The sequence below is a fragment of the Helicoverpa zea genome, chromosome 26 (genome assembly GCF_022581195.2).
Source record: "Helicoverpa zea isolate HzStark_Cry1AcR chromosome 26, ilHelZeax1.1, whole genome shotgun sequence".
Taxonomy (NCBI): domain Eukaryota; kingdom Metazoa; phylum Arthropoda; class Insecta; order Lepidoptera; family Noctuidae; genus Helicoverpa; species Helicoverpa zea.
The window spans coordinates 7,642,804-7,670,745 of NC_061477.1; the positions used below are offsets into that span (position 1 = coordinate 7,642,804).

General features: G+C 35.3%; 2 protein-coding genes and 2 long non-coding RNA genes across 4 annotated transcripts in view; 2 read left to right on the forward strand and 2 right to left on the reverse strand.

Moving 5' to 3' along the window:
* Nucleotides 1-1,095: 1,095 nt before the first annotated feature.
* LOC124642981 (methylosome subunit pICln-like) lies at nucleotides 1,096-11,144 on the reverse strand. The gene is made up of 6 exons (XM_047181808.1): nucleotides 10,853-11,144; nucleotides 9,472-9,612; nucleotides 8,937-9,029; nucleotides 8,386-8,522; nucleotides 3,663-3,776; nucleotides 1,096-3,015 (listed from the first exon to the last, which is right to left on the reverse strand). The coding sequence occupies exons 1-6, from the start codon at nucleotides 10,975-10,977 to the stop codon at nucleotides 2,984-2,986; spliced, it is 642 nt and encodes a 213-aa protein (XP_047037764.1). The 5' UTR covers nucleotides 10,978-11,144; the 3' UTR covers nucleotides 1,096-2,983.
* Nucleotides 11,145-17,564: 6,420 nt separating this feature from the next.
* Nucleotides 17,565-18,283, forward strand: LOC124643077. Its single transcript, XR_006985868.1, has 2 exons — nucleotides 17,565-17,701; nucleotides 18,055-18,283. It is a non-coding gene; the product is annotated as an uncharacterized LOC124643077 (long non-coding RNA).
* Nucleotides 18,284-20,121: 1,838 nt separating this feature from the next.
* On the reverse strand, nucleotides 20,122-25,058 carry LOC124643078. Its single transcript, XR_006985869.1, has 2 exons — nucleotides 24,281-25,058; nucleotides 20,122-21,835 (listed from the first exon to the last, which is right to left on the reverse strand). It is a non-coding gene; the product is annotated as an uncharacterized LOC124643078 (long non-coding RNA).
* Nucleotides 20,478-27,942, forward strand: part of LOC124643073 — a 42,982-nt gene continuing 35,517 nt past the window's right edge. The window contains exon 1 of the mRNA XM_047181919.1: nucleotides 20,478-21,534. Within this exon, the coding sequence (XP_047037875.1) occupies nucleotides 21,339-21,534 (196 nt within the window). The 5' untranslated portion in view covers nucleotides 20,478-21,338. The remainder of the gene's footprint in view (nucleotides 21,535-27,942) is intronic.

Consider the following 27,942-nt stretch of genomic DNA (forward strand, 5'->3'; position numbering starts at 1 on the left):
AAAATGGTTTTAACTACATTCTTAAACTTTTTATCAGTGAGATCAAGGATACATTTAGGTAGCTTGTTATAAAAACGTACACAATTCCCTAAGAACGACTTATTTGTTTTTGTTAGCCCAAAACTTGGGAACCACTAATTTATGTTTGTTACGTGTATTTATCTGGTGAATGTCACTTTTAACTGTGAATTTATGGAGGTTTTTGCGAACAAACATAATATTTTCAAAAATATACAAGGAAGGTAATGTTAGTATATTAATTTCCTTAAAAAATTCTCTAAGAGATCGCTCGGATCGCCCTTTTTTGCAAAACAAAAATTGATTGGACATCAGCCGCTGCCCCCCAATGCAGTATGCCATATGACATCACGCAATGGAAATAGGCGAAGTACACAAGCCTGGCCGTAGCTATATCGGTCAGTTGTCTTATTTTTCCGACTGCAAAGGCAGCAGAACCAAGTCGCCCTGATAGGGAGGATATATGGGGACCCCATTGCAATTTACTGTCAATGGTAATGCCCAGAAATGCTGTACTGTTAATTAACTCTAATTTGCTCTTATCGAGCATTATATTTATACATATTGTAACACCCAGACCACGGCGAACACAAATGTCGATCGAACCGGGAATCGAACCCGGGAGTTTCAGGTTCGGCAGTTCGGCATGGTGACCATTGCGCCATCGTGGTCATCAAAATTTTGTTAGTCGTTTTATTTTTCATTTTTAGAACTATGACAATAGTGCATACACCTTTTGTTTTGAATATCACATTTACTTGATGAAGCCCAACGCTTGATAAGTGGCGTATGTAAATAACTTACGATAAAGTACAATGGGCGATTCCAAAGGTAAGGTCGCTGTTAACGAGTATGCGATTTTAATGCATGTAAGCAATAATTGGACCTTATAAAGGTCGCCGGAAGACGCTGGATGCTGGTCGCTTCCAACAGGTATCTGTGGAGATCTAAGAGGGAGGCCTATGTTCAGCAGTGGACGTCCTATGCCTGAGATGATGATGATGAATAATTGGTAAGGTTATATTTTACATGGGTGGCGTAAAGTTGCCTTGCTTTGATTAAAAAAAAAAGCAGACATTTTTGATATGGTTTATTTATTCAAGTTGCATTAACTACACATTTGGAATACAAATACTACGCTAGATGCATTTGAGCGTACATTAGTCAAACCGTTTGGTTTGTTTTCAATTATAACAAATAATAAAGTACGACGTATGACGATTGACCTGATGAATCTTCAACATATTCGAGTCAAGTCTATTCAATACTTATTTGGGAGAATCATATTTATTTTTAACATTCATACATAGATAAAACAAATATGAAGGAATCCTACTTTATTACTTCACCAATAAAAATAACTCAGTCTTTTTATTATAAGTATCATGTAGTTAGTTAACCCGTTTCACACAAAATTGGCTAACATTACACATATATATTGTGTAATAGTGCAAGTCAACCGTCATACCACAAACAATTTACAGAAACTGTTAAATACATGCAAAACTTGAAACCTAGTTATATCTACTTATTCATTGCCGTGAATAAGCGTTAAAACGTTCGTCTTTTACTAATTATCTTCAGACCGTCACAAAAATAGGAACTAGATATTTTTAATTCAGTTTTTCTGAAAGAAAATTACAAGGTTAGTTTAAGTAATTTTGGCTGAATTCGACGGTCCAAAGTGAAATCTAAATTTAAGCGGCGACGGTGCAAAAGCCACTTGTTACAAAAATATCACATAAATACATATTACATCTGAATTATTTAAACTAGAAATGCAAAAATGTGCAGCATATAATGTAATTGCATTCATAATTGTATTGAAATTCATAAGACAATAGGAACCTTAATAAAAATACATGTTTGAAATTTCAATATTTTATTGGCCTTTGAAGAATTTATGTAGAAATGAGAAAACGCGAATTGTGCGCAACTATCAATATAAATCTCAGAATATATTCGACAGTACAATGTATGTATTACTATTTTTATCATTCTGGACTATTTTATGCACAAAATTGCATTTCTAGTCTAGTATTAACATCTATATGATTACAAAAATGTCTTAAAAAACAACAACATGACTCCAGACTCTACTGAAGTGAATTAATTGAGATTTTAATTGAATTGGACGAGGATAGTCCAACTTTTTGAAGAAATACCTCTTTCTCGTGGTCTAACGACTGTTTAGTTAGTTTACCCGTGTAATCATAATTCAAGTATGGATTAGCCTCAAAAACTGACAGATTAGAAGTAATCAAGTTATAAATAAGACTATTTATACACTAAAATTTTATTAAACTCAAATTAAATTGTGATGAAAAGCAACATCAAATTCATCATAATAAAAACGACGACTGGTGTTCTAATATTTTTCTTTATTTTGGTATATCGTACGCTCCATACACGCATTTTTAGCGGGAGTTACATTACAATCGAGTATTATATATTAATAATGATGATACAAAAATACTCATGTGTTTGTGTCTATCCGTTTTAGAGGCCTACACGTAGGAATGGTTGGGCATACATCGATGACACAAAAACAGCTATATTGTGTTAAAATTATATCTATAAGTACATTGTAACACATACGAAAACACTCAGCTACATTTTATTCACAGAGAAAGTGGGATAATCCCAAAAGTAGGGTATTTTGATGGTGAATTCACTATAACATGTCCATTTTTTATTACCGAAATTATGCATATTGTGATTATATTTGAATTACCATTTAAAACGTTAACTCTGTAGTTTATTCATTTTTCTATCCTGTTAGTGGTCATAATCATCAGAAAATATATGACCCCTTTTTATTAAAAGTTACTAAAATGCAGTACTTTTAGCAGTAATTATATGTTTCTTGCGTTACTTTTCTGCACATAGCTGAGTGTTTAAGTGTGTGCGTGGCACGTGAGTGTACACATAGAAGAAGCAATAATTGTTTATGTGTGTGAAGTGATCACTCGCCGATTTCCGCGTCCTCTGCTTCGTCTGTAAATGAATAACTTTCATAATATTTTATTCCTGAGTGAAAGTACCATTTCGAATTTAACTTTCTAAGTACCAACTAACACTGTATTATCATTCGTTCACGTTCCCGCATGCATGATATTTTAAAAAACTATGTATTTTTCGCTGGTAAAATTGTTTGTTAAGTAGAACAACGTCAACACGTATGCAATAAACTGCTAAAATTATATTGACACTCTCATAAAAAGGTGACCAAGAGCACAAACCCTCACGCGTGGCTAACTTCAAATGTGCAAAGTGATTAACAATTAACTAAATAATAATATACCCAATACCCATGTTTACAATATAAAATTCTATTATATTCTAAGCTAATGACAATCGTACTGCTTAAACTAGACATACAGACAAAGTGTGTGTTAAGTATGAATTTAGATGGATGGAGAGGAAGAGAAAGACCTAAGAAAAGATGGATGGATTGCCTGAAAGATGACATGAATAGGAAGGGAGTGTGTATCAGTATGACGATTGACAGGGAAAATGGAAGAGGAAGACATATTGCGCCGACCCCAAATAAAATTGGGAACAGGGCAGGAGGAAGAAGAAGAGTATGTACCCATATTTGCAAAATAAAATTCTATAATATTTTAAGCTAATGATAATGTTACCGTTTAAGCGTTCGTGGGCTCCGTTAACGTTGTCGAGCCGCATCTGCCGGAGCCGCGCCGCCGCCTCCTCCGGCGACGCGTTGCTCTCCTCAGCATCCTCGAACTCATCCTCTCCTGCACAAATACACACATTTACTAATCACTATATAGTATACTAGCTTCTGCCAGCGGCTTCACCCGCATCCCGTGGGAACTACTTCCCGTACCGAGATAAAAAGTAGCCTATAGCCTTCCTCGATAAATGGGCTATCTAACACTGAAAGAAATTTTCAAATCGGACCAGTAGTTCCTGAGATTAGCGCGGTTAAACAAACAAACAAACTCTTCAGCTTTATAATATTAGTATAGATATAATATGGGCATATTGGGCTGACATAGTGTAGTCTCAATATATGACATGTCATCGACACGAAAGAAGAAGAAGAACTATATATGTAGTATAAAACAAATTCACGTTTTTAGTCCCCGTGTTCAAAACTACGCAACGATTTTCATGCGTTTTTTTTTTAATAGATAAGAGTGTTTAAAGAGGAAAGTTTATATGTATGTCGGAGATAGTCAATAGTACGGTCACTGAACGAGACGCAAGCGCGCCCTCTGGTGGCGTTTTCGGTGAAACAACAATTTTGGCGCGCTTGGCGGAGTCGTGGCGGTCAGCGCGGCGTCCGCGGAGCTCGGTCTTAGTTCAGTCTTAGTTCAGTCTTGGTCGAGTCTTCATTGAGTGTTCGTGGCGTTACTACCCCACGTCACGTCTAGTGTACCTAGTGTTATTGCCTAGCGTTGTAGATGAAAATTTATCTCTTTGCTTGATTACCCTAACTGATGTCGGACGATAGTGCCTGCCTTCCTGATGACGCCTCCGATATGTATAACTAGCTTCTGCCAGCGGCTTCACCCGCATCCCGTGGGAACTACTTCCCGTACCGGGATAAAAAGTAGCCTATAGCCTTCCTCGATAAATGCGCTATCTAACACTGAAAGAAATTTTCAAATCGGACCAGTAGTTCCTGAGATTAGCGCGGTTAAACAAACCGGGGCGGGTCGCTAGTCTACACAAATATTATAAAGAGGAGAGATTGTTTGTATGAATTGAATAAGGTCTAGAACTACTTCATCATCATCATCATCTCAGCCATAGGACGTCCACTGCTGAACATAGGCCTCCCCCTTAGATCACAGATACCTGTTGGGGGCGACCTACCTAACCAATTTGAAAAATTCTTTCACTCTTGGGAAGGTACACTATCTGTAATGAACATGGGCTGTTTTATCTGGGTACGGAAAGAAGTTTAAACGGGGCGCGGGTGAAACCGCGACGAACTACTTTACTAAATATTATAAAACTAAGCCCCCCGCCGCACTGTGGGATGGATTTCGGGTTTCATAGACATCCGATTAGTAACCTCGAAAGTGATGACTTTTACGCCTGAATATCTTTCGGAAGACCACATACATACTTTAAAATTGTATCATTATAGTATAGACTCATAAACGGCTCTTTGAGAAATTTTTATTCAAAAATTTGTATGAAGCTGAACGAATAAAAGGACATATCTCCGGTCTCGCACAATTGGCCCTAATTATTTTTCAGGGAGTCAATCTATGAATTATTTGAAATTTTTTGATATATTGCATTATACGGCCAGAGGTGCGAAACATTTTTTTTTTAATTATTAAACTTTTTTTTTGTAAGTATCAAAAGTTTTAGTTTAGGCCAGCTTGGCGTCTATATCTAGCGCAATAAAAATAGGAATATGCATAGGGCCATGACAATATATGATAAATATATATTTAAGTGACATTTATTGAACTTTTCTTTAAATTATTCGATAAGTATTTTTGTATTTAAAATTTATTTGTATATCAGTATGTATGACATGTATGAGTATATTAATGTAATATGTGTATATGACTATGACACAAATTTCACAATATGGCTTTTAGGCTAGTTTTTTAATTAGCTTTTTACCTAATGATTCTGGTATCGAAATGGGGTTGTGACGATGCATCGAGCCAAAGTAGATATAAGCAAAAGTTGGATTCTGCAGACGATGATTCCAGCATTTTTATGACATCCTTAGTGCCTTTAAAAATAATGTGTGAAGACATAACAGTTTGGGAAAACCAAAAACCTTGTTCACCAGCTTTTTGTCGTCCAATGCAGTTTCAATTTGTAAAAGAAAGTGAGGCTGTGATGAAGGCCGAAGTAACGGAAATGGAAAAGCAAATTTCAGATCTTCGACCAACCGAATATGAAACTAACAAAGTAACCCATGACCTTATGATGACAATGGTTGATGTCAAGATTTTCACTTATCTTTCAGAGGCTAAGTCCAATGCTGCATGCTACATTTGTTTAGCGAAACCGACCGAGATGAACAACTTGGAACTTGTAGAAAAAAGAGTGACATCACCGGAAATGTTGAGATTTGGACTATCTACGCTGCATGCACGTATAAATGTGATGGGATGCCTTTTAAATATATCATACAGACTTCATATCAAAAAATCGTCTGTAAGAGGAAAAAGAAGAACAAAATGTAAGAGATGCGAAAAAGAAGATAGTTCAAGATCGTTTTTCAAAATGAACTCGGCTTACTGATTGATGTAGTGAAGCATGGCCATGGTACGACCATTGACGGTAATATAGCGAGAAAATTCTTTACAGATTCAGTGAAAACTGCCGATATAACAGGACTCGATGCGAAACTGATTCACAGGTTTGCTGTTATTTTGCAAGCGATAACTTCCGGTGAGGATGTGGATACCGTAAAATTCAAAGATTACGCATACAAAACTGCTAAAAGGTACGTATCCATGTATAATTGGTACTACATGACTGCAACCGTGCACAAATTGCTACTTCATGGAGCTGACATCATTACTTGTAATGCGATCGTACCACACAACCTCTCTGAAGAGGCTTCGGAAACCTGCAACAAGGATTTCCGAAGATTCAGGGAACACAACTCCCGTAAGAAAAGTAGAGTGAGTTCCAATGATGACATTTTAAACTTTCTTCTTCTTTCTTCGGATCCACTTATTTCATCAATAAGACCCACTTTTGACGCGAAGAAAAATAAAACTTTCTTTAGAGAAACCCTTGATTTACTTAAGCTTCAACAATCTGAGTTTGAATTCACAGACATTTCGCATTTAGACTCTGACTTTGAAATGGACTGTGACTCTGATTCGGACTCTGAATGATCGTGATGATTTGGAGTGTGATTGTTATTATGACATTAATTTTAGTTTCATGAATACCTACTTGTCTTTTTATTTTTTTTAAGATTTAAGATTTTTTTATTTTATTTATTTATGTTTTTTAAGATTGTTTCATAATATTGTTTCCAAATTAATTATGACTTATCTTTGATTATGTTATTTTTATATATCGTGTTTATTATTTTAAATAATCGAATATTTCTTGATTGAGGAATAGTTTACAAATGGTTATGTTATGTATGTATGGTAAATCAAGTTAAATAATTGTCACTTAAATATATATTTATCATATATTGTCATAGCCCCATTCATATTCCTATTTTTATTGCGCTAGATATAGACGCCAAGCTGGCCTAAACTAAAACTTTTGATACTTACAAAAAAAAAGTTTAATAATTAAAAAAAAAATGTTTCGCACCTCTGGCCGTATAATGCAATATATCAAAAAATTTCAAATAATTCATAGATTGACTCCCTGAAAAATAATTAGGGCCAATTGTGCGAGACCGGAGATATGTCCTTTTATTCGTTCAGCTTCATACAAATTTTTGAATAAAAATTTCTCAAAGAGCCGTTTACGAGTCTATACTATAATGATACAATTTTAAAGTATGTATGTGGTCTTCCGAAAGATATTCAGGCGTAAAAGTCATCACTTTCGAGGTTACTAATCGGATGTCTATGAAACCCGAAATCCATCCCACAGTGCGCCGCCTGTCTGTCTGTCCGATAAAGTAAAATACTACTGCGCCGATTTTCAAACAGTTTTCAATAGCGAAATTCTCGAGGATAGTTTTACATATCTATTTTCTATAGATAATATAATTTAATTTAGATAGTAAGTGTATATGTCACCGGAAAATAACAAGATCCGTAAGTTTATCAATTTACTAGGAAGTTTATAAACTTTCGTAACATTCTAAACGGGAGATTAATTGTAATAGTTTACGTCCACATTTTCGTAAATTGATAAACTTACTGAACTCACTCGTAAAATAATAAGTAAGCAGTAACCAAACGCTACGCGCGATCTGATTGGTTGGCTGTCACGTGTCACTTCTCCTTCCTCGCGGCCGCCCTATGGACACAAGCATTGCCACTATGAACATTGACCAATCAGAGAGCAGTGTGTTATTTTACGTATTTCAAACATCGTATATTTAAAAGAGTTTCTGTGATTGGTCGTACCATATAAAATCTTACGAATAGATATTCGCTAGTTTATAAATTTACCGACGTCGGAAATTGATAAATTTACGAAAATGTGGACGTAAAATATTACAATTTATCTCCCGTTTAGAATCTTACGAAAGTTTATAAACTTCCTAGTAAATTGATAAACTTACGGATCTTGTTATTTTCCGGTGACATAAACATTAACTATAACAATGTAAATATTTCAATAGTATATTTATAAAGCTTTTATAATTATTTCCGTACTAAACGTCTGCGAACTACCTACTGCATACAACCGCGAGTATAATATAACAGTACTGACCATCATCGAATTCCTCTCCATCCATGTAGGGGTCCTCGTCGTCATCCACCTCGTCTGCGGGGTCCGGGTGTAACGCCTGGCCCTGGTTCATCGCGAGGAACAGACCTTCTAAGTCATTGTCATTGGCCGGGACGAACCTGGGAGGTAAAATGTTTTTGTTTGTTATATCCAAACGCATGTTATTTATTTTTTGGAATGACTATATGTATGTCAGAGGATTTTATTGAGACTAATATTGAAATGTGCAATTTTTCTTGTTTGTTGGTTCATACTCTTGCTACTGAACCAATTTAAAATATTATTTTTCTGTTGTACACCAACCCCAGTTGACATTGGCTATATTTTATCCAGGTACGAAAAGTAGTTCTCTGGGGTAAAACTGTGAGGAAAAGCTAGTCCAATATAACATGGCTAGAATTCATAAATTCAAATATATGATTGTTAGAAATAAATATTTTTTTTATGAAGGTAAGATCTCAGTCTAGATATCTCCGTATTGGCATGCAAAATGTTTATTTGTATGTATATTACTTTTATTCTTAAATCCTTACCTCAGTTTGGTCATGGGTTCCTCATCAGCGTCATAATCGTCATCTTCATCTGCTATCGCGTCTCCCGCGCCCTGCTGTGTCATCTCAGGGAGGCTGCAAATTATAAGCAAAACATTATATGATCAGACAACAATTGTACCGTTTTTCAATAGTATGACCATTTATCTCAACATTTGAGATTGGGCAATTGAATTTGTGCATAGGCTACATAAGCACAAAAAAAGCATACAAAGGCTACATACCCACACACTTCAGAAAAACTGTTTGAAATGTTCATTAAATGTACTAAAAAATCCTAAAATCTAAGCAAAATGAAAGAACTAAAGACCTTAATATTTGCTTCATATAAAGGTGCACAGAGTAGTTACCATGAGATGCAGGTAACACTACTCCTGGAAACTAGTCTTATTAAAAAATAAACTTCATCATCATCATCATCATCATCAGCCTATCGCAGTCCACTGCTGGACATAGGCCTCTCCAAAAATAAACTTAATCAAACAATAATTTAAGTATACATTTTACATAATCTTACTTGAGTTCATGATTGATGACCAGAATGAGTCCTGGGCCCGGGTCTCTCTGTATGGCGTGCAGCGAGATGTTCTGATACATCAATGTCACTGTAGGAGACGGCCCTCCCTGTCTGCCCACGCCCCCACCCCATACTACATTGCTGAAAGGAAATCAAGTAACTCAAATCATCCTCCGAGCCTTTTTCCCAATCATGTTGGGGTCAGCTTCCAGTCTAACCGGATTCAGCTGAGTACCAGTGCTTTACAAGAAGCGACTGCCTATCCGACCTCCTCAACCCAGTTATCCTAGTACCCAGTTATATAGTCCCCGATATCCCTTGGTTAGACTGGTGTCAGACTTACTGGCTTCTGACTACCCGTAACGACTGCCTAGGATGTTCAATGACAGAAATCAAGTAGCTCAAATCAAACATTTTTAATTCGCAAAACAGCACTTTTCGAACATCAGATTTACAAAAGACAGTCCTCAAAATGTCCACCCTTCACCACTTCTTATGTGTTTTACTGGGAAGAAGAAGTGGCCCTACAAACTCCCCAGCAACTACAATTTGTAAGTTAATCAGGCTCTCAATATACAAGCTAGTTTAGGGACCATTGAAAAATGCATAATAATATACTAATTCTTCATAGTTTAAATGGTTTACTCTAATATTTGTAAATAAGGCAAAATGACAATTTTATGAACTAATAAATTATTCTTATTGTTAGTTGTTAGATAAGTGTGATTTCTTGGGATTGATTATGATAAAACATTGTCATGCCCATGTTAATATCATATACATCAGACAAATGTGTATGTTTTGTTATTTCTATAAATTGATATTTTATACAACTGATAAATATGGATGTTTTGCTACTTATGTGCAGAAAGTATAGTTCTATTGGAATGTGAGTTCCAAGTTACTATGGTATTGCAAATAGGCCTACATATAAGGCTTTTATGAAGTTAAATGGACCTTACTATAACATTATTTTAATAATCATATTTTTTTACATTTTATACAAAAAATATTTGTACATTTTATCCAAAAATGTATATGCTACATGGACAGATGTATCAATCAGCATCCAATAGGAAAATATAATAATAGTCATAAATTAAACATAAAGTAAATACTAGTTGGATTATAGGATTCATCTCTACAGGGAAAATTGGACAACATACTTTCAAGGATATAATATTTCTGTCAAACATTTAAGCACTCGTATTATATTCTAATTGATAAAAGATATTTTTTTAGGTACTTTTTTCTTTTGTTCCTTTGTTATTCTGCCTGAAAGAGAAAAATCCTGGCGACCCCGAGATGAAAACGTGTGCTGTTACGAAATGTAGGACAAAACAAAAACATTGTATTTTTACATTTGTATATTTTTACTTACTGCTCGGTAATATATAGTGTAGCTGTACCCAAGTCTACGTCGTTATTTACTATAAGTTTTACCGAAGGCAATTGCATTAAAATGCCCTCGGCCGGTACAGAAAATGTTGGTGATACAACAACCATATTGCCAAATTAGACAAACAAAACACTTAAATTACACAATAACTGCGCTCTAAGTGAATTTAACGCGTTTTAAAAGTATTTTAGCACGAGCTGTGCAAAAAATCAAATAACAAAATAAATTCACATGAAACACGCTTCGCTGCTAAAGAATAAATACGTTTAGTTTCTATTGCTACTTACTATCGTTACTGGCTTTCAGTTTCAGTTTATTTTTAGATTTTTTTGCAACATTTTTTTTACAGAAATATTAATAGTGAGGATATTTATTAATTAAGTTTATTACGGTATTTGTCACAGTAAATAAACATATTTACTGTACTGAACGGTATTCCATAATCCTTCTAATAAACAACAGAACGATAACTAAACGCAACAGTATCTGGTCTTGCCAAAAAGAAAAATATTTATATCCGTAGTAGTATTCATTCAAATGTAAGGTTATGCTAGAGTACTTATTAAAACCTTTCCGCAGTAATTAATAAGATAAAAAGGACAAGTTTAATCGTTTTATTTCAAGTTTTTAATTTTGTACTTATTGTGGATGGAAAAACTCAAAGTACCTACTTTTTTAACAAATATTGTATATTTTTTAAGTTCAAATATGGAAACATCTGCGAGTAATGTCAAAATATTACCATGTCAATAAAAATCTTGATTTGCAGTGGTGAAGGTGAATCGATCAATGAATCAATGAATTAATTATTCCGCTTTACTTTACAATATAAATTGAATCTTATGATATTTGGTTTAAAATGAAAACTTTTAGTGTCAACTTTATCAATTCTAACACACTTTGCGATGAAAGTGACGAAGAAAACAAACCAAACTTCATTTCGGAGACTAACGATGTAAGTTTACCTTTTCATTTATTTTATATCTAATTTAAATACCAGCCAAAAGCTCAAGTATTTAGTGCCATCTTATTAACATAGCGCTTTTTGCAAGAACTCCAATTATTACTCTGCTTCATAATTAATCAATACTGTTTTGCTTAAAGTTGGAATAGGCTTTTATGGTCACCTTAGTAAATCTGCAAAGTGGACATTCAAATTGTAATTTGTTTTCAGCCTTTGCTGGGACTTGACTCTGAAGTAAATCCGCCTAGACGAATCGACAATGTAGTGTTTGCTGAGCCTTTAGAAAAGGTTTTAACTAAAGAGGACCCTTTAAAAGGTACCCTTGTCTTTCTTATAGCTATCAAATGTATCTAAAAGTGGGGTCACACATTTGCTCTGGTTAGACTGGGAGCCAACCCCTATATAGTTGAGAAAATGATAGACTCCACTTTGTATGTTAAACAAAATGTAAATGGCCACACAATTTTATAAATAAATGAATTTTGTGGTCCGCTTCTACTCTAACCAGATGCAACTGAGTATAGGTAATTGTTTTACACAGAGCAATAACCTATTTAATCTCCTCAACCCAGTTACCCAGGGAACCCAACTGTTCAAATGAGATATAAGACCCACCAATTAAATGTACCCTCAGGAACACAGAAATGGGTTGTGTAAACATTACCCATCTTACCACAAAAACTTTTTAACGTCAGTTTAAGACTTGTCTAAAAAAATGTCAAATTATAACGTTGACATATGGTTCATTTTGCAGCCAGATTTTTTTTAGACAAGTGTAAAACAGATGTTTAAGTTTTTGTAGTAAGGCCATATTTACTTTTGTTTTAGATAAAGAAGACCAAGATGAAATGGTGTTCATAGATAATGTGGTAGTACAAAAGAAGAATGATAGGAAATATAAAAAATATCACATAAACATTGAAGATACTGCCCAGCTGAAATGTCCTCAGGTAAAATACTAAGTGTTCTGTCTCATATTAGCAACTATAGCAGCAAAAAATACTGATGTCTATACTAATATTATAAAGCTGGAGAGTTTGTTTGTTTGATTGAACGTGCTAATCTCAGGAACTACTGGTCCGATTTGAAAAATTCTTTCAGTACTAGATAGTCCATTTATTGAGGAAGGCTACTTTGTATACGGGTTTGTGTCGAAGTTTCCACGGGATGCGGGTGAAACCGCTGGCAGGAGCTAGTCTAGAATAAAATCAATGTTTAGTTCACTCCCATACAACAATCATGATTATTTTGGTCATTTTGCTTATATTTCGTTAGTGATTTCGACTCGCATTGACCAGTTTTTTTGTTTCAGTCGAACTGCACCCGTATATTCTCGACAACCAAGCTCTTGAAAGCTCACATACGTAAAGTGCACTGTGCTGAGCGCAACAGGTACATCTGTGAGTGGTGTGGACGAGGGTTCCCCGCTTGCTACCTGCTGCAGAGACACGCAGCTGTACACAGCGGGGAAAAGGCGGCGTGTCCAGTCTGTCACGTGCTCCTGAGTTGTACCACTGGGTAAGTAGATGTTATTATCATCATCTTCTGAGCCCATCATTATAATTTTTTCAACTATGTTGGGGTTGGCTTACAGTCGAACCGGATGCAACTGACTGCCAGTGGTTTACAAGGAGAGACTGCAACTGGGCAACCCAACATCCCTTGATTAGACTGGTCTCAGACTTACTGGCTTTTGACTACCCATAACAACTGCCAAAGATGTTCATTGACTGCAAGGACCTACAGCTTAACGTGCCATCCGAAACACAGTCATTGGCTTCCAAGATGTACTTAGAAAGTACATACAAACTTAGAAAAGTTGCATTGGTACTTGCCTGACCTGGCATCGAACCCACACACTCATACATGAGAGGCAGTAGTCACTTGGAAAAAATAACATCATTTTCTTTGTCCTCAGTCTAACCAATCACCTTCGCACCCATTCGAAGCTGCGACCACATCAATGTAGTGTGTGCAGCAAGAGTTTCGCCCGAGCATCGAACCTGGCTACCCATGTTAAGTTCGTGCATAGAAATGGCTTGCTAGACTGTGGTTTTTGTGAAATGAGGTTGGTACCAGAAAATAAATGGGTTCCGTACCCAAAGGGTCAAACGGGACCCTATTGTTTTCGCTTCTTTGTCCGTCCGTCCGTCCGTCTGTGTAGCTGTCTACAAGTCCAGAGCTGCTTTTTACCCGATTGCGGGAAGTTGATCTCCCGTGACGTGGGTGAAACTGCGGGGAACAGCTAGTAAAAATATGTAACGTTAAAATCTTTCGGCAGTATGATATGTTTTTAGGGTTCCGTACCTAAAGGGTAAAACGGAACCCTATTTAACATATTTTATAACGATTTCGCTCCTCTGTCCGTCCGTCCGTCTGTCACCAGGCTGTATCTCATGAACCGTGATAGTGAGAGAGTTGAAATTTTCACAGATGATGTATTTCTGTTGCCACTATAACAAAATAAATGTTTTGGGGGGCTCTCATATAACAAACGTGATTTTATTGCTCATTTTTGCTCTTGTACGGAACCTTTCGTGCGCGAGTCCGACTCGCACTTGGCCAGTTTTTTGAATAACACAGTTCAAGAAAATATATTTTTGAAATCGACTTACTTTATCGTAGGTTCTCATCTCGGAAGCAATGGAGTTTGCATGTAAGAAATCATAAGAAGACACAACATACAAACATCTCGAACAACACTTGAATGGTAAGTCGTGCAATTTAATTAATCTTATCTATATTGTTATGTGTATGTATATTTTATGTATTATAGTTATTTTTGGACTTTAAAAGAGACTATGACCCTTGAGTTTGTTTCGGCGTTTCTTCTCAGGGATCAGTCAGTTAGGAAATGCCGACCCCAGCGTTCTTAAAATGACGTGTAAAAGTGATTTTATGTCCAATTTGCAAAATAAACTATTTCATTTCATTAATATTATAAAGACGTGGCGCGACGCGTAGGACGTCCACCAACGAGGTGGACAGACGACCTTATAAAGGTCGTCGGAAGACGCTGGATGCAGGTCGCCTCCAACAGGTATCTGTGGAGATCAAAGGGGGAGGCCTATGTTCAGTGGTGGACGTCCTATGATGAATATTATAAAGAATTTGCATTTTAGTTTGGTTGTTTGTAGTGGACAAACTCAAAAACTACTGGACCTATTAAAAAAATATATTTTCGAGTAATATACCCAGGCTATATTTTGTCCCTGGTACGGCGTTCTCACTGAACGCGGGTGAAACCGCGACAAAAAGGCTAAAATTTCTATTGTTAGGTAATTGATACTACCTCAGAGTAACAAACAAAAATCATCACAAAATATAAAAAAAAATGAATTTTTGAATTTCCCGCTCGTTGTAGCATCAACAACCAAGTTATACATTGTTATGTTGAACTTTAATAGGTACATAAAATAGCTGATTTGAGGAAAGTCGGCTTCTCATATAAAGAGCGGTCGTCGCTAAAACTTACTTTCACACTAGCGGATTTGTCGCTTGGTGAACGTGAAACGCAAACTGTCTTACGTAAAAAACGGAGCGGAAAATCGGCTGGTGTGAAAGCACTGTTAAGTCGATTTGCACTACGTCTGGTCATAATCCAATCCGTATTCGGCTAAGGCTTCCCGCGCACGTCAGACTTTCTGTAGGACGGAAAATCGGACCGATTTTTGTAGGACTGTCTTCTTTTTTTAACGTCTTCAAAAATCATCAAATGACCCCTCCCGCTGTGGGTTAGCAGCGGTGAGGGAGTGTCAGACTCTTACTGACTAAAAACCGTCGTGTTCCGTCATAGGCCTTTTAAGAGGACGAATTGGAAATTTTGGCACCAAGGATCTCAATTTTTCTCAGTAAATACAAAACGGATCAAAATGCAACTTGGTTACCTGAAAGTTCATGATATAAACCTTATTTTGTTAGACTTCAAAACATGATTAGGTAACTTTTATAACAGAGAAAAATATATCAAACATACCTCTTTTAAAAAAAAGGTTTACATATTATGGGCAAACGGGACCGATTTAAGCCTCTTAACTTTTTTAGTAGTTGAGTACATATTTTTTTAGTAGTTGAGTACGTAAGATTTTTTATTAAATTATCATTTCTATATAAATAATACAATTACAAAACCATTTTGTCGCTTACGACTTTTAGTTATAAGCTAGCGCGCCTATTGTAATCCTCGCCCCGCTCAGACGCTCCGACCCCTTTTGGTGCCTTAGATGCGCGTGCCGGTTATGGAATTATTGTTGACCAATTCGTCGCCTTAAGTACCAGGGCCACGGTATCTCTTTCGAATAACCCACAGCCCCGGCAGGTTGTAGGACTATCTGACAAGGATATGCTGACCGATTTCTTGTACGTCGCACTATTACTGTCAATCACGTCACGTCACGTCAGACTTTTTGTGGTACAGAACATCGGGCCGATTTGTTGTAGGACTATTTCACAAGGATATGCTGAGACTTCTTGTACTTGTGTACTTGAGTACGTCGCACTATTACTGTCAATCACGTCATGTCACACTTTTTGTGGGACAGAAAATCGGGCCGATTTTTTGTAGGAGTATCTGACAAGAATATTCTGAGCGACTTTTTGTAGGGCGCGTGCGTTGCACTATTGCTATCAACCATTAATGTGTTCTATTTTTCTCCTACAAAAAATCGGTCACCGACAAATTGGAAGTGCGAGAGTTGAGATTTCAAGTTATCCATGCAAGTAAAATAACTGACTTAACTTTGCGAATTCCTTTATTTATTTATTTTATTAAATATTTGACTTCGGACGGAGTTTCGAGGCTATTGACTACTTTTTACATGATGATCTTTCATCAGGGTCAGTTTTTATCAATTAAACAGATTTCCTGTTACAATATTCTAGATTTTAGCTAACACAACAAGTTGGTAAGGCAACGTAATTAAGAGCCGATTTTTCAGTCGCCAAATAACTTGTATCTGAAGAATAACTTTTGACAGATTTTTTACTTATAGAAAATAATGTCAAACCGCTATATTTTTTTTTTTCACAAATAAAAGTCAATTGATACATTAAAACCTTTAGTACGACATAATATCAGTTTTGATCTTACGTGTCCTATTTCCGTTAGTTCCCGGGAAAAAGTGCAGGAAAACTCCCAAGTATTTCAATCATAGCGTGATTAATTCTCTCTATACATACTTAAGAGGGCTATCACAAATTTTCGAGTTTTATACGAGTTTTGATGCGTCATTATGCTTTGGATATAGTCACAAAAAAAAAAAAAAAAATAAGATTAAGAAAGTTTGATCATTTATCTTGGGGCTGTTTTCAATAAATATTTTAATTTGTCCACGTACATCAGTAAAATCTTTGTCTCTGCAAAGGATGTTTCATAAAATGTTGCTTTTGGGGATCTTTTGATGCTTCAGTACTCCGAGGATATAGCAATTTAACCATTTATAAAAATGTTCAAGATACAACTATATCTTGTACTTGTGCTTGCTTACACCAATTTATTACAATTCATACAGTAATACACCAAAAATAATTCTATAAAACTGAGAGTTACTGACAATTTTCCGTACAAAACTATATTTTTTATCTATGAAAGTATAATCCAAATTCAAATAAAAAATATTTAATAATTAAGGTGGTATTGTTATAAAGCTTGAAAAAAAATGGCCTATTTAAAAGTAAAACAATATTTTAAAATAATTTTTGTTTGCAATGCAAAGAATCAATATAAATCTTGTGACGCGCGGTGCTCAACTTTAGTCAGCGCCAAGCGCTTACCGAGGAGGGACGTATCGCTCGCTGTTGCGCCGCGTAAACTCGCCGGAGTTCGAAAAATATAGCGCAACCTACGCATCTAACACGTTTTGATACTAGTGAGTTTTTAATTTATTTATTAGTTATAATGATCTGATTCAAATGTAATATACATAAGTATTAGCCCATGATATTCTAATGCGAAAATGTTATAGATTGGGTTCTCTTTTTTTGATGTTGGTTATATAGAAATATGTACGTAAATGTCATCGTCGTTAGTTTCGCTGTTGCATAATAATATTATTGGATATCTTTGATTCTTGCAGGATAATGAAAACATATTTAATTCAGATAATTAAAAAAAGAAAAATTCAGATACAAGTACAAATAATATGAGAAGTATTTTTTGTCACTGGCGACAGACATATTTGTTTTAATAAACTATTTACATTCCTAGTTTTTATTGTTGCAGGAAAATGAAGATACAATACATGGAAGACGAATTATAGATTTTAGTTTTTTTATAAATCAATTACTTATACCTAATTGATAAACATGGTGAAAAGTTTGGTTGTCGATTAAATAATTTAAAAATTGTAAACGATTATTTGTTTATTGTAACTCAATCGAGCTATTCTAGGTTATCAAATTCATCAGTACAAATAATATTTCATAAACTATAAAACCAATAAACTATTTCGGAAAAAAAGTGGCAAAGTCTCAAGTTTGTTTGTGCCGCGTAGCGGTCCGCAGGTGTGCGTTGCGTATTTCACTAGACGCACACGCGCGCAAGTGCTGCCGGCTATCGTCTAATTTACCTAAACCTGAGCGATTCGATTTTGTAATAGCGCTCTTAAGTTGCAACATACCCGCGTATCAAAGGACCCGTGTATCAATATGAAATTGCATCTAATTTTAAACTGAAATACATCTGAAGGGCAAACAAGGCCCGTTTCCATGGTAACGGCTCATGTTAGACGATGGTGCATTATTGTCGCATCGATTGCTCGGAATTAGATTTCCTCTTTGAATACGCACTTTGGTGGTTCTAGAATATTGTAGTAAATAGGTATTGGATTTTTAAAGTGTCGTTTTTATATGGAGGTGGAATTTAGAACAGTTTTCAAGGCTATTTAAAAAAAAAATCAACCGCGTGCGGATGAAGGGTTCCATATCGATAAGGGGCCAAAAATCACGTTTGTTATAGAGAAACCCCCCAAAATATTTATTTTATTCTAGTTTTCAGTTTTTGTTGAACTATTACAGTTCGTAAAATCCTTGTGACAGGCGGACAGTAACTATTTAGTAATCTGTGGTCCTAGTAACACGGTTCCGTTAATTCCCTTTTCCCCTCAAAAATGCAAAAGCGGATGCGTCTTTCATTATGACGTTGTTGTGTAAAATACTGTACCTAATGTAATCAAGTTTGAATAGCCCTTAAGTATTTTTTAAAGATATGCTAAAATTATCTTCTATCGTGCGGTTATTCCCCGTAAAGGTGGACACATATACATATAAATGAGCCGTACGCTCCGACCGAAACGAAGTCAAGCAGGTCTTTCCACACTGAAAGAATCGGCTGAGCAAAATAAAATTGTTTTTCTTCCTTTTACATCTGTCATTGTCGATTCCAACATAGTTGGGAAAAGGCTAGGAAGATGACGAAAGTTGCGTACTTTTAGCAGGCATCGAATCACACGTTTCGACTTAAGTAGGTACGTAAGTGTTTCATGACCTCTCGAAGCGAAACGGGCCAGTCAGGATAAATGTGCGACCACCTTTAGTTGGGGACTTTACCGTGTATATTAGAATTATTTCTTTCACACACACACACACAAAAAAAAAAACAATATTTTGCGTCTTACAGCAGTTTTAATTTCTACAATGAATACGCCTTTTTCACATTATGTATTGAATAAAAATTTTATAAGGCTGTATAAAACACTTTTTGTTTTGTTTTTATAAAAATAAAAGAAACGTTACCAACGTATGGCTTGGATTTCCCCGTCTTTCGTGCGAGGAGAAAACCCAAATATCGTTTGATCTCTGGTTTCTGTTTATTCTGTGGTTATGAATAAGGACGACCGATGGGCTTATATTTTAATGAGAACTTAATAATTTCAAAAGAGACACTTACTAATAATTTATAGTAGTGCAGTGACAACATAAAAAAGGAGCCAGGTTCGGGAGTCGAACCCGGGATTCAAGCTTCGTTGTTGCCCTTGCAAACTTTTCTCCCAAGATAGTTTATACTTGCTGGACTGCCACCGTGGGATCTGGAGGCGAGGGTCTTCTTGCGCCTGTACGACTGGCGCGAGGAGGCTCAGCGCCGGGGAGAAACCCCGTTGCCGCGGCAAGTTGTCGCGCAGCGGGCGGAGCTCCGGCGCGATCTCATGGTGGCCTGGAGGGAGCGACTGTCGCAACCCAGTGCAGGGCACGCCACCATCGTGGCGTTAAGTCCCCTCTTTGAGGAGTGGCTCGGGAGGAGTCACGGCGCCCTCACGTTAAGGGAAAAAAAACATACGTTATTAAAAAAAAACTATTGGAATTTACATTTATGTGGGTCGAGGAGTTAAAAATAATAAAAAAAGAAATAAAAATAAATTGAATTCACTTACTAAAGTATGGAATTGAAATTGCATATTAATTAATTCAGGTCATCTTATACCTACTTGCAGCACAACAGTTTGTTATTGGTGTTATTTTGAACGCATTAGCACAAAATACGCAGTGCGCATGTAATTTCCGATGCGTGTATTTTCTTTGTTTTAGCTGAATTTACAATGACGTGGTTTTTTATTATTGTTCAGTTTAGTTTTCAGTTTTTTTATGATTTTGTATTTTTTTAGATATTTACGAAGTTTTTTTTTTTTTTGTATTTTTTTTTATTAAAAATTTGACTTTGACTACGCAATAGATTTCTGACTGAAATTTCTCGTGTTGTTGTTGTTTTGTTTGTAGCGTCGTTACTTTAATTGTCAGCGTTAATGACATCTACTTGTTTAGTTTCTAATTGTATTTAGGTGCCATTTCATATAATTAAGTACCTATATTTTTAGAGCCTAATGGTTTCGATAATTGATAAATTAATCATTGTTTTTATTAAATGTTGCTTACTTATCCTATACTTAAGTATTTTAAACGTTTGAAAATCCAAGTGGCAGGTGAACTGGTTAAGCAAATAAGTCAGAAATAACTACAAAAAAACTAAGTTTGCGTACGTCAGAACACCTCAACTGAATAATAAAGATAATAAAAAACTGAACGCGCGATACCCAGCACCTACCAAAGATACGCACCGCGAAACTTACGTAACTAGCCGGCCTGACTTCTAACTCAATTGTACAACTACACCCGACATTTTGTATCGTATCTACATATTTAAGTACAAACTTATACATATAATACATGCCCTGATCATTTATTTATTGCGCTGTAATTCTGCACCAAATATTCAATGAATAAACTGCGTATAAAATGGACGTTTTCGCCCGATGTAGCATATAAAATTGTAAGGATACGTTGCATGCATCTTATTTATTTATTAGCGCTCGGAAGGCGATATCGCAAGCGGCCTCATAGCGCTCCGCTCACACCTATTTCGTTTCCCCGCCGTCTGGCGGCCATGTTGGCCGATGCGCCGCGCTGCCGTCCGCGAGCCCGCCAGTTTCACGCGGGCTTCGAGAGGCGCATACCGCCCGCGTATACACAGCGTCCGCACAAACACCCGCACGCGAGCCGACGTCACGTCGCGCAATGGTCCGCACCAAGGACGGCGACGGCATCAAGAGCAGCCTCATCATCTCCGAGGTGAAGCGGCGGCCCTGCCTGTTCGACACCAACGATCCCAACTACGGCGACCGCGCGGAGAAGGCGCGATGCTGGGAGGAAGTGTGTGAGTGCGTCGTGCCCGGCTGGGCTGCGCTCCCGCCGCCGGAGAAGTTCGCGGCCGGTATGTTCACTGACGTTTTTATAAACCGCCCGATTCGCGGATGTGTGCGCTCGGGCGGCGCGCGGGCCGCACGACCGATCACCAGAACCGGTCGCCTTGTAATTGTCGCGTTCAACTTGCGTGCTCTTTGTTCGAACGTTTGGAATTGGATGCTTTCGAAATACGTACCTAGTTCCAAATAACGCTCCAATTTACTTAGCACGTGGTATATTTTTATAATTATATTTACACCGTCACTTTTTTAGGATTTTTGCGATGTTTTTCTTCCTTTCACAGACTTTTGCAGCTCTTACATCGCCACCTATGTTATATGAAAAATAGAATGCTTTTAATATTTCAGCCTTCAACAGTAACTGTATGAGTAACGAAAACGAATGCCTAACAATATCCTGCGTCAGTTTAGATAATGTCTCCACTCTACATACTTAGCGTGATAAAGTATTAAATTTTATCTAGCTAACAATTTTTCAATACTTAGGTAAACATTTAAAACACACAAAAACTAAGTTAACTTGGAAGCATGCTTTTCGAAAAAATAAAATACAATACAGCATGTTTTTTTTTTTTTCATTTTAAACTTTAATTATTTTATTACAAAATAAATACTCTAATCTGAAACAATACCACTAGAGCAGTATTTCCCGAAAGGGGATGGGGGCGAAACCAAAACTGAGTAACATAGACAACCCTGCCGGAACTGCAACTATTCCTATTAAACTGAGCTCAGCCAATTTGAATAACTTAGACAATAGACAATTTTTAATAACATATACTACCTATTTACATTAAATGGAAGTACATGTTGTGGTCTGGTGAGAATATTTGAGTACAATGACGTCATTAATATAAACTGGTCGTAATCAATCACGTGAGTGTAGCACTTGTTACAAATTAGCAAATCCTTGTTTTGACCTTTGATTTTTTGGTTTTGTTTTGGAAATGGATTTACTAAACATAATTATCATTTAAATTATACATACCTAAAACATAACCCATAGTTTATAACTAATATAAGTAGGTAGGTAACCTACCTAAAACAAAAGAGAAACTAAAAGAAAATAAAGGTAAAAAAAATTAAGTACTTATATATTTTTTAATAATTTGATTATTTTTAATGAAATATTTTTTAATTAACCTACAATTTAAATAGTCAATAAATCCAAAGCAAGAGGTATTTGTAATTAGAAAAAAAACGATTGAAAAATTAAAATTGACCGCGTTCAAGGCCAAGAAAATTTCTATTTTTGTTCGGCCTTCCCATCTCAATGTTTGTACCAAGTCTTTTAGGTAACACGACTTTGTCCATTGTCTAAATACATTTTATGAGTACTCTACTAAAAACCTGGCAAAAATATTAAGAACTTACGATGTTTTTCTAAATTACTCCGAAAAAGTTTTTCTCGTGAAAACCTAAGTACAATAACTACAATGATTTAGGTAAATAAATAGTAGTTTTTACAATGTAATCATTAATTATAATTTTTATTTAAAAACAAATGTACTTAAGTTATTAAAACTACCGACAAACGCAATGCACCAAAGCCTGGTAGTACCGCTCACTACGACTACAGAGGAAAATATCACGTAGAAAAACTACGAGTCTAATGCAATAATTATTTTAATTACGAAACCTTGCATAGAAGTCACAAAATAAACTTGGTTACAATAATTAAAAACAAGCAAAAAAAAAAGTAGTGAAAATTAAAAAAAAATTGAACTTGAACTTTTGTCAAAAATTACATGAATAGAGAAATAAAAATAACCATCAAATAAATAAAAATTATTACATTGTGCTTTAAAAAATATTTTAAAGTAAATAAACGGCATTAAATATTATTAAAAACTATATTTACAAAGATCATTTACGTATACAATTCGTTCCTACTCTCCCCAAAGATTTAGGCTCCAATATTCAACAAAGAATTTAATATCCTAAAAGATAATAAATAACATCATGATCTACGATACGTGGCGTGTCATCTACACACTTTAGGACGTATCTTACAAATATAAAATGGCGGCCGTTGCGTATTTTGCTTGACGCGTCTGTTCTTGCGAGAGCCAGCCATCATCTTACCATTACTAGCTAATGTCATGTATTTGTTGTTATATGGCAATAAGTTCTATTGTTGTGTTTATTATGTCGGTTTTATAAAGAAAATAGTATTCTTTTGAAAAATAAAATATAAAAAAATGTTGTTCGTTGACATGCTGTGTCAAAAAAATTGATTTAAAATAAAACGGCTGTTGCGTATTTTTTTACCATTCTAGATCATCATCCTCCGAGTCTGTTGGGGTCGGCTTCCATATATATTTTAACATTCTAGCTATGTATTTATTTATGTGGAACAACAGTTTACTTATTGTTTATAATTGAAAAAATACGGTCCAGGTTTGAATTAATTCAAAGTCGCTATGTCTAATTTAAATCGCATTTAGAAATGAAGTCTGTACAAATAACTGAAACATGAATAATTTATTGCGCAATCCGTTGCTTCCTTTTCATACGGCGACTGACTTTATAGTAATTAATTACGGCTTAGACCCATTTTCCTATTAGCTAAATATATTGTATATTTCTAACTTACATTAAAATTTTCTGATGAGTGCATAAATTATATTTGTAAGTCTGTTTCACGACGGGATTTTGCCAACAAAAAATAGAAATAGGTCATTTCTTTTGTTCAAAAATACCTAAATTACTGTTATTCAGTCATTGCGAATTTTTGTGCATAAAGAATCATACCTACTTTTTTTTCTCAATATCCGCCATGTTGTCGCAACGTCTACGTGCGTTCCTATTTTAAATGTGCAGCGCCGAAGTCACACTGTTATTCTTCGTACATAACCTCAATAACTAATATAAAATCCGCTTCATTTGCACTATTCACAAATTCGCGATATTACACCGTTGTTACAACAGCCGGTATCAATTGCTGATACCACGTTTCCATGCTCAACGTCCACAATTAATTTATTAAAGCCGACGCAGGTCGCACGTAACATGTTTGTGTGCTAGCAAGATTTAAATCTTTGTTTGTGCCATGTATTCATATCATAATTTACACATAAGACCTTTTAAATATCGCCAACTGTCGTTCAGCCATCAAACACATAAATATCGTAATAAAATAACGTATTTCTCATATCAGAACGCTATGCTACGAAAAAAATCTAACTCGACAGTCGAGTCCACGAAGACGTGTCAACTCAGGCCCACTAATATCCACATCTATTAAACGAAGCCACTATTATATTCGCAGTATATTACTTCCTGTGAGCTGGCGGCTTAGCAAAAACTTGTTACGACAAAGCAATGTATATCGTTAACAATGAACACGGCACGAACGAAATTATCGTAAAATAATGCAGTGGTAGAAGCAGTGCGGTGTTCGTGACTCAATCGACGCAAGGGGCCGGCCCGCACCCGTTTATTCATAACCAGCCAACACACGGCTGGCGCTGATAAAGTCCATTGCCGTGCAAACAAGACGTTCATTAGATATACGAGTAATGCCTGCCGTCGATGTAACGCGAACATATGGAAATGTGCAACAACGCTGTTTGAGAACAGCTTTGCTTATCGACGCTAGCTCTCAGCCGTCTTCTTGTAAAAGGAGTTTGAATTGTTATGACATTATTAATATTGCCTGTCATCTGGCTTTTAATTCTAGAATTCGTTTTTAAATCACGTCAAATGGCGTTCCATTCCTTTTTTAATTTTTGAAATACACAATACATAATATACAGAATTAGTGTAAGTACCGAATGTCATAACGAGATTACGCGCGTGACATTGAAAGCAAGATGGCGCGCGACTGTAATATGTTATGTTATAACATTATGTTATTTCCAAACCGGTCCATTGTTTTTGTTCCGATTAACTATCTGTTATACTTTAATTAGGAAATTGTTGCTTGCGTTATCAAGTTTATTTTTAATATTTTATGGCAACAGAGGAAAGTAGAAGTTTCAACGTTCAGCTGTTTATGTCATTTCATATTACGGATGACCGCTTCGGGAATTCCTTTTTGGAAGAAAACGTGAACGGGGAAATATTTGTCGGTTTTCATAGACCACCGCCCGTTTGAAAACCAAAAGGAGAATCATGATAATATTTTGTTATTTTCTTAGAAATAATAGTAATAAATATGTTCATTTGTTTTTACTCAGTAGTATCTATTGTATTGGTTTATTTTAGTCCGTCATTTGTTGTATTTATGACTAACAGATCAAGTCAATTCAATAATTATTTATATCTGTGTACGGGGTATTTATTATCCACGAGTTAATAGTGCTATACAATGTATTTGTTTAATTAATGCGCACTTAAAAATTTAAACGTAAAAAAAAGAAAATTTTAAAAATAAATGGTGATGTGTCGACTTTTTTAAACTCTATAAAACTAAAACTACATAATTAAAAAAAATACTTACAATTTTTATCATTTATTTATTTTTGAACATATATTTTACATTTTTAAATATAAAATAAAAAACATTAAAAAATATAAAAAATAGGTTGCCACCGATATCGGGCACAGGGTCCAAGGAACCGGTGGTTAGGGTCCCAGAGACAGAAACCTCCTCACAATATGCGCCGTATCAAGGAGTACTGCCTTCTGAATCAGTACTTACAATTACTATTAATGTTACTTCCTCAATCTTTTTATTCGAGTTCGCACCCCGCACATGATTGGCCGCTGAAGTTGGGAGTAGGTGTCAGTATCTGACGTCATCGACGCTAGTCTCATAGACTGTTGTCTATTAATTTTCTTTATTAAAATAAACAAAAGAAAAAATGCATAAAATTTTGTAGTAATAATAATAAAAAAAACTCATTGACCATTAAAATTTTGGGATAGTTCCTGTATCCCCCGACTGTCCCCTAGTATCGGAAGAATTAGGAATGCTTGTCTTATAATTACGTAAGTACAAAAAACTACTTAAAACTAATACGAGTAGGTACCTAGTTCCCTAATATAATGTGCTAGACATACGTACGTTAAAGTTGTGAGCAAGTGCCAGTATAAATACATCAAATAAAACCGTTTAATAACACGTTCATAGTGGCAAGTCTTATAAACTGTTGAATAGATACCCCTTATTATAGTTGAATATAATTAACCTCTTTTATTCAAAAAATTATCAATGTTTTTTTTTTATAAATGCTAAAAAAACTAAAAAATATAAAAATATATGTATTCGTTTTTTTAATTACCTAGCTACTAGTGTACGGAATATTGTATGAGGATGATTTTTTTTGGTGTATCTTTTTTTTGTAACGTTGAAGTCTATTATTGAAAACTGAAGGGAACTGTCTTATGGTTAACCCTAGGATCAGATATTGTTTCCGGGTTAAATGTAAGTTGCGTTTAGTTTCCGGTTCGTTAAATATTTTCTTTATCTTTATAGAATAGACCCCAGCTCTGTGTTCTACGAAGATTGACACGAAAAAAAAAAACTTTTATATAAAAAAAATTAAGTGATTGATTTGAAAATTAATAAAAATAATTTTCCTACAAGTGTGCAGAAGATTCTAAAAAAATAAATAAGCAAAAACAAAACATCTCATTTTTAATATACATAAATATTAGTCTTTCTTAGCCTTTGAACTTACCTAATTAGTTGTGTTTATTACGTAGCGTGTAGCGTTGCACCATGAGGCATATCTGATCGGGCAACACGTAGAAATGACTCATTCTTAATAACAAGGAAATGTGTAACTGTCTTGATTCTTGTTATATTGATGATTTCGTCGAAAGCTTTTTTGATTCTGATTTACTTTCATGTCCCTTAAATGGTAAGCCTGCGATTTAAATTTTCACTGACTTGAGGTGAAATATATTTTTTTTTTCCAATATAAATCATTTTTTTGACAAGTCATCCGAAAACATACTCATGAAACATATTCTTAAAATAACTGTTTATTGTGATTTTGCACGTTCAATTATCAAACAAAGCAATGTGTGTGACGATGTTGTCAGTAAACTTGGGCCTAAGCACAGATTACTATAATAGAGTACCTAGTGGTGGAAATCTTTATCCTAATGAAGAAATAGAACCCCATAAACTATAGACGTGAATGAGACAATTTACCGCGCGCTCCATTTCTTGAACACCATCGACAACATTTTACATTGTAGAACGAATTTGTAGCAAATCATTGCGACCCAATTCGGAATAACCTTCAATTAATACATATTGCCTAGATTTAGCAGACGGAACTAGTTTTTTATTTAGGCTAGAGTAGTAAAAATATATTTAAAAAAAAGAAAAATAAATAATATGACATCAATCACGTATGAGCGCTGTTGGTTTCGCGGTAGGATATTGTTAATGCTGTTCTTGTAAGGAAGTTTTCCGTTGTTTTTTTTTTTCGTTATTTAGGATGTCTTTTTCGAATTAA